At 52.4% G+C, this 15,957-nt stretch overlaps 1 protein-coding gene across 1 annotated transcript in view; it reads left to right on the top strand.

The window, feature by feature from the left end:
- The window catches only part of LOC129338539 (deleted in malignant brain tumors 1 protein-like), a 39,826-nt gene that overhangs the window by 11,029 nt on the left and 12,840 nt on the right, over positions 1–15,957 (top strand). The window contains exons 6-7 of the mRNA XM_054992848.1: positions 11,617–11,931; positions 15,606–15,911. Of these exons, the coding sequence (XP_054848823.1) occupies positions 11,617–11,931; positions 15,606–15,911 (621 nt within the window). The remainder of the gene's footprint in view (positions 1–11,616; positions 11,932–15,605; positions 15,912–15,957) is intronic.

Raw genomic sequence — 15,957 nt, 5'->3', positions numbered from 1 at the left:
CCCATGAATAGGCCTTCTGGGCCATATTACAAGGGTCATTAGATACAAGGTCATAAAATACAAGGCACATCAAATGCGAGGAGGTGGGAGTGCAAGGGAGATAGAGATGAGGGCTGCTGGCCCCAGCATAGAGTGTTCTGAAGGGGATGTTGGGGCGGGTGTCTTTGGGTCAGTGTGGGGCTGTGGGGGGCAGGAGGGTTTAAAAGGAGGGCTGTACCAGTGGCCACAGATGCAACACTTCGTGGGTTCCTGCTGTGGGAGATTTTCCCATAAAAGGAATCGATAGAGAGTGGCTAGCCACAGGACAAGGGTGGTTGTGTTTTCAGGAGGGGGGAGTGGTATGTGGCAGTTTGGGTGCGGGTGGACTGTGACTGTGGCCGTGGGCAGCCCCAACCCCATGTGTATCTGCGGTGTGGAAGTCTTCCTCAAAGTAGAAGGAGAACAAGGGGGTGGCAGGAGAACCACCTTTGGGGGGGCATAGGATGGCCCCCCAAAGTGGGATCAGCTTGGGCATTGGTGGATGGTGGGAGGACAGGTGGGAGATGGGCCCCTGGTGGTTGGGGGCATTTTGCATGTAAAATGCCACCCCTAGCCAGACAATCCTGTCTTATTTCCCTCATAGGAAATAATGGAGAAAGGGCTAACGAAGAGCAGCATCTTTGGGAGGCCCCACAAAGTGGGATCAGTTTGGGCCTGCGAAGAGGGTGGGGGGGCAGGTGCGAGAATAGCCCCTGAAGTTCGGGGGCATTTTGCATACAAAATGCCACCCCTAGCAACACAAGCCTGTCTTATTTCCCACATAGGAAATAATGGAGGAAGGGGAGCTAAGAGAATCATGTTTGGGAGGCCATTAAATGGCCCTCCAAAGTGGGATCAGCTTGGCCTTGGCAGAGGGTGGGAGGACAGGTGGGAGATCGGCCCCTGAAGTTTGGGGGCAATCCACCAAATAGCCACACAAGCCTCTCTTATCCCCCCCCCCCCCCGTGTAATATTGGAGTGGAGGTGGATTGGAGCACCTTCTTTGGGAGGCCACAAAATGCCCCCCCCCAAAGTGGAATCTGCCTGAAACTAGGTGGAGGGTGGGATGGCAGGTGGGAGCAGGTACCCAGAAAGTAGGGTGCATCTAGATTGCAAAATGCCACCCCAATCCACCTAAAAAGCTTACTTTTTTCTCCCCATAGAGAACCATGGAGATTGTTGGAGGATGGGGGCACCTTGTTTGGGCGGGCACAGCATGGCCCCCCAAAATCCAACCTTTCTTCATTTTAGGGGGAAAGTTGGAGGACAGTTGGGAGAAGGCCTCCACCAAGTTTGGTGTCATTTTGACAGAACATGGCCCCCACAGACTCCCGAACATGAAATGCAAGGGAGATAAGCATGAGGGTGGCCGGCCCGAGCACAGACAGATCTGTAGGCTCGGCATTTGGGGGGCCACATTCTGAGGAGGCGTGGGCCGGCATAAAATGCAAGGAACATAAAATGCAAGGGAGGACAAGGGGAAGAAGCAAGAGGGACACCGGCCCTGGCACAGACTGTTTTGTGGGCTGGGGGGGGTGCTCATGGGGGGGGAAGCAGTTTTCACCAAAAAGCGTGGGGGGGGGAAGCGGCCTCCAGTTCACGGTGTTGCTCAGGCCTGTGGGAGTGGCCAGGGGGGTAGAGTCAGGGGCCGTTTTCGTTGTTAGGCAGTGTCGGATGGGGTGTGTGGCAGCCTCCAATAACGGGGGGGGGGGGCGTTGGCCTCAGCTGGCACGGTTGGATGGCGGGGCAACATTTGGCACAGGTGTGGGGGGGCGGTGGGGATGGAAACGTAGCATGCACTGAATGAACCCATGAAATGGGACCTTCGCCAAAAAGGGGAAAAGGCACATGCGACGGCAATTGTGCCGCATGACAATCACCCATGCATGTGCGTGCGGGATTCGATCGCAGGGCGCCCCAGGCAGTGGGCATGCACTCTGCTCACTGCCCTTGGGCCCCTGCCTTGGAGCTTGGTGCTATTCGGACTTATGTCAGGCCTGCGCGGTTGGGGGGGGGCGCAGCTTAAATCCTTTAAAAGGCACATGTGGTGGCTCCTGTCTGGACTGACAGTTGCCGGCACATGAGCGTGCGGGATTCGAACATGGAACGTCCTGGCAAGCAACTGCACGTTCTGTTCGCAGCCCAGAAGGTTCCTGACGTGGTCCTATGTCCTATTTGGGCTTATGGCTGCGAGAGTGCCCTCAGTAGGAGCCCAGTGCATGGATATACGTGGCTTCACAGTGCAAGGATGCAGCCAGCAACACGAGAGGCGAAAGGCGGAAGACAAAAAACATGAGCCGGTGGGAGTGGAGAGCCAAGGGGAGAGGCTGGGAAGACGGGGCATGCAGGCCCTTAAAGGGCCAATCGAAGGGAGGTGCCCAGGAGCCGGTTGGGAGGAAGTATGGTGGGAGGCGGATAACCTTGGGTGGGCGGGGAAGGCCAGTGTCGTGGCCGCAAATTCGGAGAAAGGTGTACTGAAGGCACTAAGCGGCCCTTCAGTGTTAGAGCTACATAACTGATCTCTCCTGCTCTTCCTGCTGCCAGCACAATGTTGTTCCCCTGGGCCCGTGAAATGATGAGACGACCGTGTTGAAGAGCACTTTATTGAGCAGAATAAACAGTGCAATGTTTCGAAAACACAACAAAAAATACTAGTCAGACTCTGTAAACTTCAGACACCCAAAAGAAACAAACTTGTCTCCGAGACAAGAAGGCCGAACAAGTGGTGTGGGTTGGTGCGGCTGTTCTGGGACCCCTTTCTACAGCCTGTATCGATGTGGAGCACACCGTTGCCTTTTCACAAACAGATATCCCTTGGGAAGGGGTTCCGGGTCTGGCCGTTCCCGAAACCGCTTGCCCAGGGTTTGGAGTGCTTGGGTGGGCAGTTCTCGGCATCCTGTGGGGGGTCAACGGCAGGCGCCTCTGTTGCTGCCGTCGAGGCCACAGGCAGTGCAGGGGGGGAGCGGCGGGCTCCACCACGGAGACAAGCCTCTTTAAAAGGCAGACCATGTCCCTCATGCTGCTCTCGGCACTGGCAGCCTGTCGCTCGGCTGCCTCCACCGCCCGGCTGAAAAGCTCCTTTTGCTCCTTGCAGTCAGCAGCCTCACTCTGCCGTGCCTCCTTCTCAACAGCGCTCAAGGCTGTTAGCTCGTTCGAGATCTTCTCCACCACGCATCGAGTTGCCTCCATGCACATGAGCGCCTCATTGCGAGGCCACTCCCTGCGCCTCAGTCGGAGGTTGGCTATCCGCTCTGCTGGAGATCAGTGCCGTGATCTCTAGCCCGTGTTGTTCACTGCGTGTCGGGGAAACAAGGTGAGAGGGGTTGTGAGGAGCTGTCCCACCCACTCTGGGGAACTAGAGCGGAGGCCAACTTTCCCAAACCACCTTCTTATCGGAACACCATTCAGGTGACCCGGGCCAGGGCACTCAGCCAATTTTGACTAGCGCAAGCCAGCCCACCAGAACCCACCACACCTGCACTACCACTGCCTGTGGTGCAACCCGCCGAGCCCCAGCCAGTGGGACAGGGAGATGTACAGGATGTGAACGCTTCTCGTGGTAAGGGGAGGAGACTTACCAATGGGATCCTGCGAGGCAGGGGCCGCCGCCGCACCTTCAGAGTTCCGTTCTGGGAGGGCATCCCCGGCGGGTTCCTTGAAGGTTTCCTCAGTCCCTTCCTCTCCCTTGGCGGCCACGTCACCAGTCTCCCTGTCCTGCTCCCCTTCCTCGCAGCGTGTTGCATGTCTTCGCCGGTCCACCAGTGTGGGGGGGACACCGGTGCCCATCACCCGGGGCACCACAAGGTCTTGTTTGAGCCACAGGAATTGGTTCAGCTCCTCAAAGTAGGGTCAAACTCTCCGTCCGTGTCCGGAGCAGCTGTTGCCGTTGACACACTCCTTGTAACCCCTTCTCAGCGACTTTGCCCACTCCTGGCACTGTTCCCAGTCCCTGGAGAATCCCCGCGACGCCATCTCGTTCTCGATCCATTGGAACTGGCTTAGGTTCTGGTAGCTGGAGGAGAGACGGCTCTGTACTACGTCATCGCCCCGGATCTGTATGAAGGCGTGTGTCTCTTCGTCGGACCAGGGGGCGCCCTTTCCCTTCCTGCTCCTGGCAGTGGGCACCACCAAGAGTTCTGCTCCCCCCGTAGAGGTTGGGCTGGTAGTCAGGGTGATGACCAGCGGGAGAGTGATGGAGGACCCCTGCATCGAGGTGATGACTGAGTCAGCTGCAACAGGAAGCTCCATGAGTTGCGATGAGAGGTAGAGAACAATGAGAGACCCCGACGCACTTCCAGGATTTTCTGAGACCGACGGAGGTTGTCCTCCTGGAGTGAAGCGCAGCAGCTTTTGTGGGCACTCGCAGGGGCATGCCCATCCTCTGGAGTGCCCCCCCAGCCGCAGCATTGGTCGCTTAATGACGCATCACCATCAGCGCCTCCCCCCACGCGAGCGTAGGGGGCCAGAGGGTGGACAAGGCAGACATGGGATGCCAACAACGCTGGCTAGCAGCAGCTACGTCAGTGGTGTCCACGCCCCCCTGGGGACACGACAGGGCGGTGTGGAAAAACAGTTGGCTTTGGCCGACCGCAGAGCCGGCCCATTACGCAGGCAGGGAGAGACCAGCACCACAAGGAAGGGAAGTCACACCATGTCGCCCACTGCCCAGGACAGAAACGTGCAAGGGGCCCCTCCAGACCACCACCCAGGGAGGCGATCCGTAAGCTCTGTATCGTCCTGCACATGACCGCCCGAAAGGTGCTGCGCAAGACTGCTGCCTCTACGGAAACCCTCGCGATGCTTGGGAGACAGTTGGGCGATGATGGTCACGGTCACCGCCAATCCTTTCAATGGAGGAGACATCTGCGGAGGGTGGTGGCCATGCTTGCATCCATGGAAGATATGGCGCAGTGTTTTCTGCCGGCTTTCCCACCACGATCGGCCTGGGTGCTGCTGCGGGCATGCCCCCACTGGTGGCCGTGGTGGGCCGTGAACGAGTACAGCAATTCTCAGTGGCTGCAGCAGTTCCGCATGCGCAGGGCCACCTTCGAGTACATCGTTGGAGAGCTGCGTGAATTCCTGGTCCGTGAGAAAACCAACATGCATGACCCCATCTCCCCGAGGAGATGGTGGCTATCATGATCTGGAAGCTGGCCATGGGAACCACGAACTCCACTACCTTGCCAGCCTTTGGGCGAGGCATCTCGACCATGTGCGGCATCTTCGACGAGGTTTGCGAGCTGATCGCGGCAAAGCTGACTGACAAGTGGATCAGCATCGATGATCTCAACGAGGTACTAGCAGGTTTCAAGGTGATGGGTTTCCCCCACGACTGGGGGGCAGTGGACGGGACACATATCGAGATTCGTTCTCCGCCCTTCTCTGGGGACAAGTACATCAACCGCAAGGGATACTGCTCCATGATTTTGCAGGCAGTGGTAGACAGCAATGCGTGATTCCTGGATGTTTTTGTGGGGTTCCCTGGAAGGGCGCATGATGCGCGTGTCCTGCGCAACTCGCCACTTTTCAAGAGACTGGAAGAAGGGACTCATCTTCCGAGGCAACCACTCACCCTTGAGGGCGTCACATTTGACCCAGTTGTCATTGGCGACCCTGCCTATCCACTGCGCCCGTGGCTGATGAAGCCGTATCCTGCGGCATCAACGCGTGCCCACGAGCGATTCAACTACAGATTGAGTCGGGCGAGCATGAGCGTGGAACGCGGGTTCGGAGTTCTGAAAAATTGCTGGCTTTATTTGCAGCGTTCCCTGTTGGTCAGCGAATGCCTCATGACCGCAGTGATCACCACGTGCTGCATCCTGCACATCTGCCTGACTTGCAGGGACATCGTATATGGGCCGTTTCCATGCGAGGCACTGCTGGACCCACCAGAGGAGAGGCCACAGATACCTTGGTCTGAGGCTGCGCTCACCGCGAGGGCAGTGGCAATACGTGCCGCTTATTGTGCACACTTCCAGTGCTGGGGGGGGGGGTTTCGGTGGGGACAGTAACCCCTGCCACAAAAACCCAAAAAGGACAATAAAAGCATTTCCTTGATTCAACTCTGATGTTGTGGTGGCTTGCGGGCGGAGGGTAGGGGGTTGGGTGTGAAAACTGAAGTTGTGGTCGGGTGGGGGGTTGCATCTGGGCTTGAGTTCGACGGTGTGTTGGGGGGTGGGAAAGGTGTTTCGATGATCCAGACTAGTCGGCTAGTCGAGGCAGTTTCAGCCAGGGGAGCCCGTGGGAAGAGTGCTGGTCTAACAGCTTCATTCCCATGGGACTCCTCGCTCGAAACCAGGAAGAGATGGATTCCTGAGTCCCCCACGCGGTCTAATTTTTTTCACCCAAATTAAGGGGGGAATTGAAGGAGGGCGCCTCAGCTATGCCCTCTTTGCAAGAGGGCAGCGCATGGTCAATGCTGGTGATAGAAAAATCGGCGCAAGTCGCACACTAACACCCAGGCTCCGCACAATGGTACCGATGCGAGTACTGTTTTTTGATTTGAGGTTGGGACTCCCTTGGCTGGGGGACCCCAGGGGTTGGGAAAACCCCATGGTCAGAGCCAAAATTGAAGGCCAGGCCATTGGGTCTTTAGCGAGATCGCGGCCAGGGCAAGGCATTGCCTCACGAAATTCACCCACAAGTGCCTGTGAGAGTCCCTGTCCCACGTGGACTCGGGTTTCTCACGTGCCTCGCCACCAATTGCATGACAGCCAGGCTATGTGGGTACAGAGGTGCCCATGAAGGCTGGCCGCTTGCATTTCCCGCACCTTTGGTCCCCCAATGCACCATACAGTCACGGCAGCCTGCTCGCGCACCCCTCTGGCACATGCTCCCCTTCCAACACACCATCCCCAGCAGGCAAAGTCATGACTCGTTGCCGTGTGGCCCCTGGTGAGTGGTCCTCAGGCCACGCTGACCCCATTTTCCTGGTCGCCCCCCAAAAAATTTGCATAGAACCTGCCTCTGCCCAAAGGCCCTTGGCTCGGCAGAAAGGCACGGTCGCCCTTGGGAAACACGGGAGCATTGCTCTGCATGAGGGTGTGCCCGGTTATGCTAATCACTCCCGCTTGAACCGAATGGTAACCGTTGATCCATTCCACCCCTCCAGGATGTTGCCTGCCACTGGTGATGCCGGACACCGTCTGCTGGGGCCAAGCCCCGTGGTGCCGAGTGAACACACATAGTCCCCCCATGACCCTATGGAGCATGTGGAAACCTGCGGCAGCAGTGGCCCGCGGCCTGGATTTTTCCCCATTCGCGCTGTCGTCCGCGCTTCGCTCTGAGTGCTGCAGTCACCCCCCCCCCTTCCATTTTAACATCACACAAAGCTGAGTCCCGAGTAGGTGTGTGCAATTCGGCATTAGGTTAAAAATACCGAATCAGGGCCGTTTCTGGGAGTCGGGGGGGCTTTTTCTGTCCAAAGCACCCCAAAGTTGGAGGAGACCTTCTCCTAACTCTCCAAACTCTCCTCTAACTACTCCCCAAACACAGCACCCCTGTCCTCCTACAATCTCCATGCTTCTCAATGGGGAAAAACAAGTAATTTTTCTAGGTGGCTTGGGGTTGCAGTATGCAAGCCTGATGCGCTTAGCTTTCAGGGGGCCTGCTCCCACACGGCCTCCCACCCTCCACCAAGTTTCATGCACATTCCACTTTGAGGGGGCATTTTATGGCCTGCCAAAGAAGGTGCCCCTATCCACCTCCACTCCACTATTCCCTGGGGAGGGGGGAATTGGAGAGGCTTGTGTGGCTGGGGGTGGCATTTTGGGGAAAGGCAGGTAGGGCTGGGGGAAAGGCAGGTAGGGAGGCAATGGGGTTTTGGGGAGGGGTCAGAGGACTAGCTGTTGTAAACATCAGGGGACACATCTCACCAGTCATCCCCTGCAAACCCACTATGTCCCCCTTCCAACCGTGGCTTGTCACCCCCAGGTCTGGCCACGCGCCGAACCCCCCTCCCGCCACTCACCCCACCCATATTCTGCCAACCCCGAGACCACCAAGCGGTGCAATCCCCTTGTGGCCGAGAACAACCCCAACAATGGCGGCCACCCTCGCAGGAGAAGACCCGTGGTGCCAGGCACCCCTGCGCTGTGTGACCCACTTTGAAATCGCAGGACGACACTCACTCCAGAACTGCTCCTGCCACGCTTGAAGCCTCTCATGCACCATGCCCACTGCCTCGATTCTGCGCTCCCTGTCATAGGCTGAAAGAGAAGCATTAACACGGTTGAGATATTTCCTCCCACCAGCACTACCTTGCCAGCCGCCAAATGCTGACTTTTCCGCTCAGTGCACCTGATGTCGCGGGCACTGCCATGTTGGCATCTGACTGAGTGACGCCGCAAGACTGTTAAGCCGATCCCCGATGCTGCAACTTCTGGATCCCTGTGGTATCCAACATACAAGCCACGTTTTGCAAGGCTGGGCACATTTAGAAGGCGAGGCCCTCCTGTTCTGGCCCACCCTCGTAGAGGAGGAGACCTTTAGGAGACAGCTCTGACTCCCAAGAGCTCATCCCCTATAAATCCCGCAACCTGTAGCAGCACAGCTCATATTGTTCTGGGGCAGGAGCAGAGGGCCCATACACTTTAGATCAAAGGGAGCCGGACCCTAGGTGTGGCCTGTCACCTCATGAAGCAGGACGCTGGCTGCCCATCAGCAGCGGGGACCAGTGGTGAATTCTGCGCATGCACCAGAGGGCTGCATTGCAAGCCCCCTCTGCATGAGACAGTGTGTTGGAGAAACCACACCACTGGCTAAGCCAACCCCCACCCACAAAGGGGGAGTGCTGCGAAGCGAAATCAGGGGGGCATCGAACTTACTCCGCGGTCTCGTGTCGAGGAACTCTCGCTCCACCATATCGACCTCTATTTCCTCAATCATAGAGGTCATCGACTGGCGGACCATGTGCGAGAGCTCAGCATGGTCCGAGAAGAGAGACTCGAGGTGGAACGGGACCATAGTCTCCTCAGCCGTGTCGCGCTTGTGCTCGCTCAGTCCCTTGGCCTCCATGGCCGTGGCTGCCTCCGCTGCCCACTCCTGCCGCCAGTTACTCGGCACCCACTCCGCCATGCTTCCCTGCAAGGCAACGGCCACGTGCGGTCGACACGAGAAGCCTAGCCTTGTGTGCGCAGGCAAATGACAGTGGCAACCAATCACGGGGAAGCTGGTTGGTCCAGAGACATTTCAAAGGTCAACATGCACCGATCCGAGCCTATCGCGGATACGGTGTCCAAACAAACTCCGTGGACCCCAAAACTTCAAAGTGGCCGCAGGGACAACAAGCGGGCTCACTGGGCGGCATGCGCCACCCCAGGCAGTTGCCCAACGTTGCAACACTCGCAGTAGGCCAGCCGGGAAGTGACATGGCCCGGTGTGCCCAAAGTCTGTGGGAAATAATTTTTTTTTCCAAACCCTGTTTTTTATTCCCCGCTTTAAAAAAAAAAAAAAAACTTTGAAACTTTTTGTGTAGCCTTTTTGAGCACACACGGGTGGAACAGGAGCAGAAGCCAGAATACTGGCACGTGGGCGAGGCACAGCCAGAACACCCCCCCCCCTTTGCACGCAATAATAGCAGGACACCCGGAGGGAAGAATGTGCCTCAACCACGCCCCACATAATTCAGCAAATCGGCAGGTGGAGAAGGCAAGCCGGGCATGAGCCAGCACCCGACTACGGGAACCCGTGGCCTGCCCTTGCTCACCACGGAGCAGGGCCAGTGCACCGAGGAAGGCTACGGGCTGCGGCACCCCTTCACTCGCAACACACGGGCAATAGTGCCATCTGGCAGCGAGTGAAATGGCTACAACCACGGGAACGGAAAAACAGCCGCTCAGTGTGGGCAACTCGCTGGTCGTGGAGAGGGACACGTGCAGACGTGGACACACACACTCAGGTATGGCAGGGGCAGGACACGTGCACAAATTCGGGAATGGGGCACTGGCAGGCAGAAACAGACAGGATCGCTGACACTCGCACAATCACATGTAATTCATAACGTCTGTTTTGGCTCTTACTTCTTCGACATCTTGCCAATTTATATTGTCCTGATATGATATTACTGTGAATTGCATTTTTTGAATATTTTCTCTAGGACTCAAAGTCGTAGGGCTAGTACTGTCTATTTTATTCTTTGCCTGTTCTATTTACACTATGTTTAGAAGGGACAGTGCTTTTTTTCTAAAAAAAATGTTTAGGGGTACTCTCAGTTTGACTCAAGAAAATCACCATTTTATAGTTCAAATCGGAAAAAATAAATGCAGTCAAAGAACAAAATTACCAAGAACATGCATTACCTCATATTACACAGCTCACAATAACTTTCATCAGTAAAACACCACACTACTTCACAGATTAAACGCTCGCTTCCATCTGAGACTCAGGGAACACCGTGAAAGGAAATGACATCAGAAGACTGTCGGTGATGAGAATTATGGGTATCAATATGCCAATGAAGCCCCTCTATAGTGACACATGCGCACAACCAAAGAGTTTCGGTATAGACAAACTCTTTGCACTCTTTGCGCAAAACGTACACAAATTGGTCACCACCATCGGGGGTAGCAACAAGACTGACCAATCACCGTGCTAGATTCCACCTACCAGAGCTCCAAGTGGCTCAGAGAAGACTTGTTTGTATTTGTCTGCACCCTAATGATCACCGATTATGCCAGCGATCTTGGTGGCGTGTTCGATGCTCAAAGACGTTCCATTTTTTGTAAGATGAACAGCGCTCCTAGTGAGTTTAAATATAACTAAACATCTTTGTTGCCAACATATGCTACATAAAACTCAACAAATCACATAAATATCCATAATACATTTGGAGTTGGTTTAGCGGGAATTCCACCATTTTTAAATTTTTACTTTCTCCCATTAGATTCACAAAATGTTTAGGGGTACGTGTAGCACTGCGTACCCCCAGAAAAAAAGCACTGAGAAGGGATATATTGTACTATATGTTTAAAATTTTATTCATACATGGGTCGAAATGATTTTTATTTTATATTATCACTAGTCAATTTTTCATTGCATTAGCTCTGCCCCCTCCCTGTAATGGGTATGGCCAGAACATTCAGATGAATGTTCTACTCAGAGTCATGCCACAGTTGCCAAAAATCAGCAGGATTAAAGTTTTTAAAAATCCCTCAAAAATCCAGCTCTTCAGGAAATAAAATACAGGAGCCATCTAATCAGTACTCGGATTGGGCACAACTTCATGTGGAAGTTCCCAAATAAAGTGGGGGCTTCCTGTTGTCCAAAAGTGCATAAGCAAGTGGCCTAATGTCATATTTTAGCTATTACACTTACTAATGTACATTGGACAGGGCCTATGGAAAAGTGATTAGTCTTTCCCATCAGAACATTCAAGCAGTGACCAAAAGAATCTAGGCTGGGATGAGCACATTATTTCTATCTTTCTGTCTTTTTATTAATTAAATGCAAATTCAAATCCAAGCCATACAAAGCATTACTGAGAGAAGAACAATTCAAAACCAAGCTACCATTAAACTCATGCCAATGGGAATGAAAGCAAGACAGAATGAAGAGCTGTGGGTGTGTGCAGAGAACTAACAATTCCTTTAACCGTTTCAGACCCAAATGAGATCAGATTGGTGAACGGTTCAAACCGGTGCTCTGGCAGAATTGAAATACTCCACAACCAGCAGTGGGGGACTATTTGCGATGATGGCTGGGATATACAAAATGCCCAAGTTGTGTGCCGAGAGCTTGATTGTGGAACAGCCCTGGCAGCCCCACTAGGAGCTCACTTTGGAGCAGGGATGGATCACATCTGGCTGGATGACGTCAAATGTAAAGGGACAGAAGCTTCCCTCAGGGACTGCCAGCTAAAAGGCTGGGGAGAACATAACTGCAACCACGGAGAAGACGCTGGTGTGATGTGCTCAGGTAACGGGTGAGCAGGTAACAGAGGGCCCTGAACTGCGGAGTTGGTTACTGGTTACAATGCCAGTGGCCACGTCTGTTTGCCAACAGCAGCTTTTTCCGAGAAATGTGCTGCTGATAACCATGGCAGAAAGAGGAGGTTCAGTCTGCATTGTATCAGTGACTGACTGAAATGTGACAAGAAATATTGTGAGCACAGCATATGTTCAGTTTAAAGTACTGTTTCCCACAGCCCTAATGGGAAAAGCTACAGGCCTGTATTGGCAAGTTATCTTTTAATAGAGGCCATAGTTCAAGTTTAGCAAGTACTAAAAAGCCAACATTGGTTCCAGCTACTGACTCATTTCTTTAATCCCATCTATCAGGGTGAACAAAGCATGTCTTTTACAGAATTGTAAGTACCCCAGTGGCTCACTTTCATTTACCTGAGTCTTGCTCACATTTAGGAAAGTGTAGCAGACTGGCAAAGTTCTCTGTTATGCAAAACATGGTTTTGTCTTCATACTTTTTGAGGATAGGAGAGAGCATTAAGAAGTAATTTGTTTCTTGGCTGAAGTGAGAAAGTGAATAAGCGGAGAATCTTTTCCGAGGCCAGACTGAACTCCTTGGGAGCCACAAATACAGGCCTTTGGATGAGGATGGGGTAATCAAATGCTCTACTCATATCAATATATCTATTTTTCAATGTGGCCAAATCTGTGGATACTAAAATCCAGAGACTGGAGCCATGAACAAACAATACAGATCTTTCTCCGAGCCTGAAAATAGTCCCAGGTTTGCAGAAAAATATGAAACGTTAAGCATACACACACACACACACACACACACACACACACACACACACACACACACACACACACACACACACACACACACACACACACACACACACACACACACACACAGAGAGAGAGGATTAAAATGCTCCCAAATGATAGAAACAGTAGCTTTAAGAAATGAATGCCCTCATTGGCTGTTACTAGGCAGCCACAACAGTGTTGTCAGGATTCAAGCCTTGGTTTCTGTCAGCAAAAGGCAGAAGAAGGGGGCATGACCCTATCTAGGGCTGTTTTGGACTTTGAGGGGGAACTCATCAGTGTCAGGGCCAGGCACAGCAGCAACCACTGCATAATTTACTACCACCTGACTTGCATGACTCACCCAGGCCTAGCTGCTTGCTAATGTTCAAGAGCAGTCACTCCATGAAAACCAATATGATATAGCTGTTACAGCTTCAGAATAGGATCTGGGAAACTCAGATTTTCAGCCCCACTATGCTGTGGAAGCTCTCTGGGTGACTTTGAGCCAGTCACATATTTTCAGCCTAACCTACTTTACAGGGGTGTTGTGAGGATAGACAATAGAACAAAAGAAAGGAGAATGAAGTAAACTGTTTTGGGTCCCCATTGTAGAGAAAGGCAAGGAATAAATGAAGTAAATAAATATCAATATAACCAAAGATGGTGGGGGCAGATAAAAGTTCGGTGGGTGGGTGAGGAAAGAAAGAAGCAAGGGAAGGGGAAATAGGGGAGTTGCTGGGAGGAGGGAGAGAGGAAATTGTGCAGGGAAGGGAATTCAGGGCAAAGTGAGGTGCTCCCTGCAAGTCTCCATAGTAGTTCAGTGGCTGCCGCTGCACAACTGGGCTATCATTTTCCCATGTAGAGATTGCGAGGAGGAGGGAAGGAGGGAAAGCTGAAGATGGGACAGGGGCAAACAAAGCTAGGATGGCTGGAGGGCAGGAAGGACAGAAGGAAGCACAAAAAGGGGAGAGGCTATGGAGGCTGCAGGGAAATAGTGGGGGAGGGTTAAAAGATATCCCCCACACACAAGTCCTTGGGCATTCCCTGCTTGTCATTGATCGAATTCAGAACTACGCCATAGATGATAAGATGAGTAAATCTGCAAAATGGAACCAAGGACAGGTGCAGGGATTTCTCTACAAACCTACAGGAAGTCTCAGATTTGCAGAAAAGCCTGAAACATGGGGGAGGGGGGGAATACATTGGGGTATTAAAACTCCCCCAGATAGGAGAAATGCCTGTCCCTTTAAAAAAAGAATGCCCACTAAGCTCCCAGTACACTACAATATTGCCGAGCCTTCCATGTCCTGGTTTCTGTAAGCAAAGCCATGGGAGGACTCAGAGCCCAAAACAGCCCTGGAAATGTCCTGCCCCTCTCCCCTGCCATGTCCCCTGATGGAGAAGGATTTAATGGGGACAGCCCCATCCATGGCCACTGCACAGCTGAGCCTGACCTGCCAGAAGCCACCATACAAGTCAGCCAGACTTTTCCTGGGGGAAAGATGTCAGGAAGGAGGGAAACCTGAATACAGGGAGGCAGATAAATGTAAGTTGGCTGATGCGTGGGAAGGTCAAAAGAAAACAGGAAAAAGGGAGAAGTGGACAGGAAGGAGAAAGGGAAAATAGTGGAGGAAGATACAGGAGGAAATGAATGTCTCTGAAGTCCTTTGTTTGTAAAACTGTAATAATGACCTGTAAAACTATGTTATACAAAAACAAAATGCCACTAAAGGTACCAGGTGGATTAATTTGATTAGAGCTAAGGTTCCTGGTTTTCCACCAGTGGTGGGCAATTTCCTGAGGGTTTGCCCCATTGCCCGCTGATTGCTGGCAATTGACGGGAGGTGGCAAGCCCCCTGGAAATAGCCCGCCACTGACAGGCAACCCGGGAAAGCACACACCGGGCATGATCCTAGTGGTGTGCAATGACATCACTTCCTGAAGTGACATCATTGCACCAGCCACTGGCGTGCTCCTGTGCTTTGCCAGGGCCAATTTTGGCCACAAATGGGCCAGAATTAGCCCTGTACAAAACTCAGAAGCATGTCCAGGGCCAGTGTGATGATGTCACTTCTGGGAGTTGAAGAGAAACAGAGATTTGTGCTGGGCTGAATCCACATTACCTCAGTGCGACCCGGTGTTGCACTAAATGTTCGCTAAACACTGGGAAGTATAGCGTCTTTCTAGTGTGATTCAGAAGTCACGCTTGAAAGACGCTATACTTCTGGGTGTTTAGTGAACTTTTAGTGCAACACCGGGATGCGCCGAGGTAATGTGGATTCAGCCATAGTCAACCATTTTGATTACCTCAGAAACAACGCTCTGAAATGGGTTTAACATCACCAATATCCTTATGGTGTAGATTAGCATCATAATTAGATATTTTATTTTCACTGTGTTCAGCTCTTAAAGACAATGCCCTCAATTAAAAAGTCTTAATTGGCTTAACCTTTCAGTAGTTGGAGTGACTGGTTTCTTTGGGGATCTTTTGTTGCTACCAAGCCTATACAGCCACAGCTACATTACCATGTGTAGTGCTAAAGTGAAAAACACAAGAATGAAAAATACAGGCGGCATCTTTATGATCAGTTCATGGGATAAGATCCCAACTGTTGCATTTGTACTGGGTTCAGATAACCACACTGTTCTGAAAACCACTCATCTATTTAAAAAAAAAAACAACAGCAGGATGTTCCAGAAGGAAAGATTCTTCCATCTCCTCTGGCAAAGAACCTCACATGTACCCTTAGAATGAAGTGGTCCAGTCTCCTTAGCTACATAACCAACACATTCAAAACTCTTATCAGTAATTAGTTTCTGCGATATGTTATATTCTTCAGCTGTTTCTTTCTTTTTCAACCTTTTCCTTCCCTTCAGAACTCAGACTGGTGAATGGCTCGAATCGCTGCTCAGGGAGAGTTGAGATATTCCACAACCAGCAGTGGGGGACCGTATGTGATGACCGCTGGGGCATGAAGCAGGCTGAAGTCATTTGCAGAGAGATGAATTGTGGTGTTGCATTAAAAGCCCCTACAAATGCTTTTTTTGGACAGGGATCAGGGCCCATCTGGAAGGATGATGTCAATTGTGTTGGAACAGAAGCTGTCTTCAGTGAATGCACATCGAGTGATTGGGGCCTTAATAACTGTCACCACAGAGAAGATGCTGGTGTTGAGTGTGCAGGTAATCCATAATTTGTGCATCATTTCCACAAAAATACATGCACGTC

This window comes from Eublepharis macularius, chromosome 12 (assembly GCF_028583425.1).
Source record: "Eublepharis macularius isolate TG4126 chromosome 12, MPM_Emac_v1.0, whole genome shotgun sequence".
Classification (NCBI taxonomy): domain Eukaryota; kingdom Metazoa; phylum Chordata; class Lepidosauria; order Squamata; family Eublepharidae; genus Eublepharis; species Eublepharis macularius.
The sequence above is the reverse complement of the archived record's forward strand: the minus strand, read 5'-3'. Positions and strand labels throughout refer to the sequence as shown.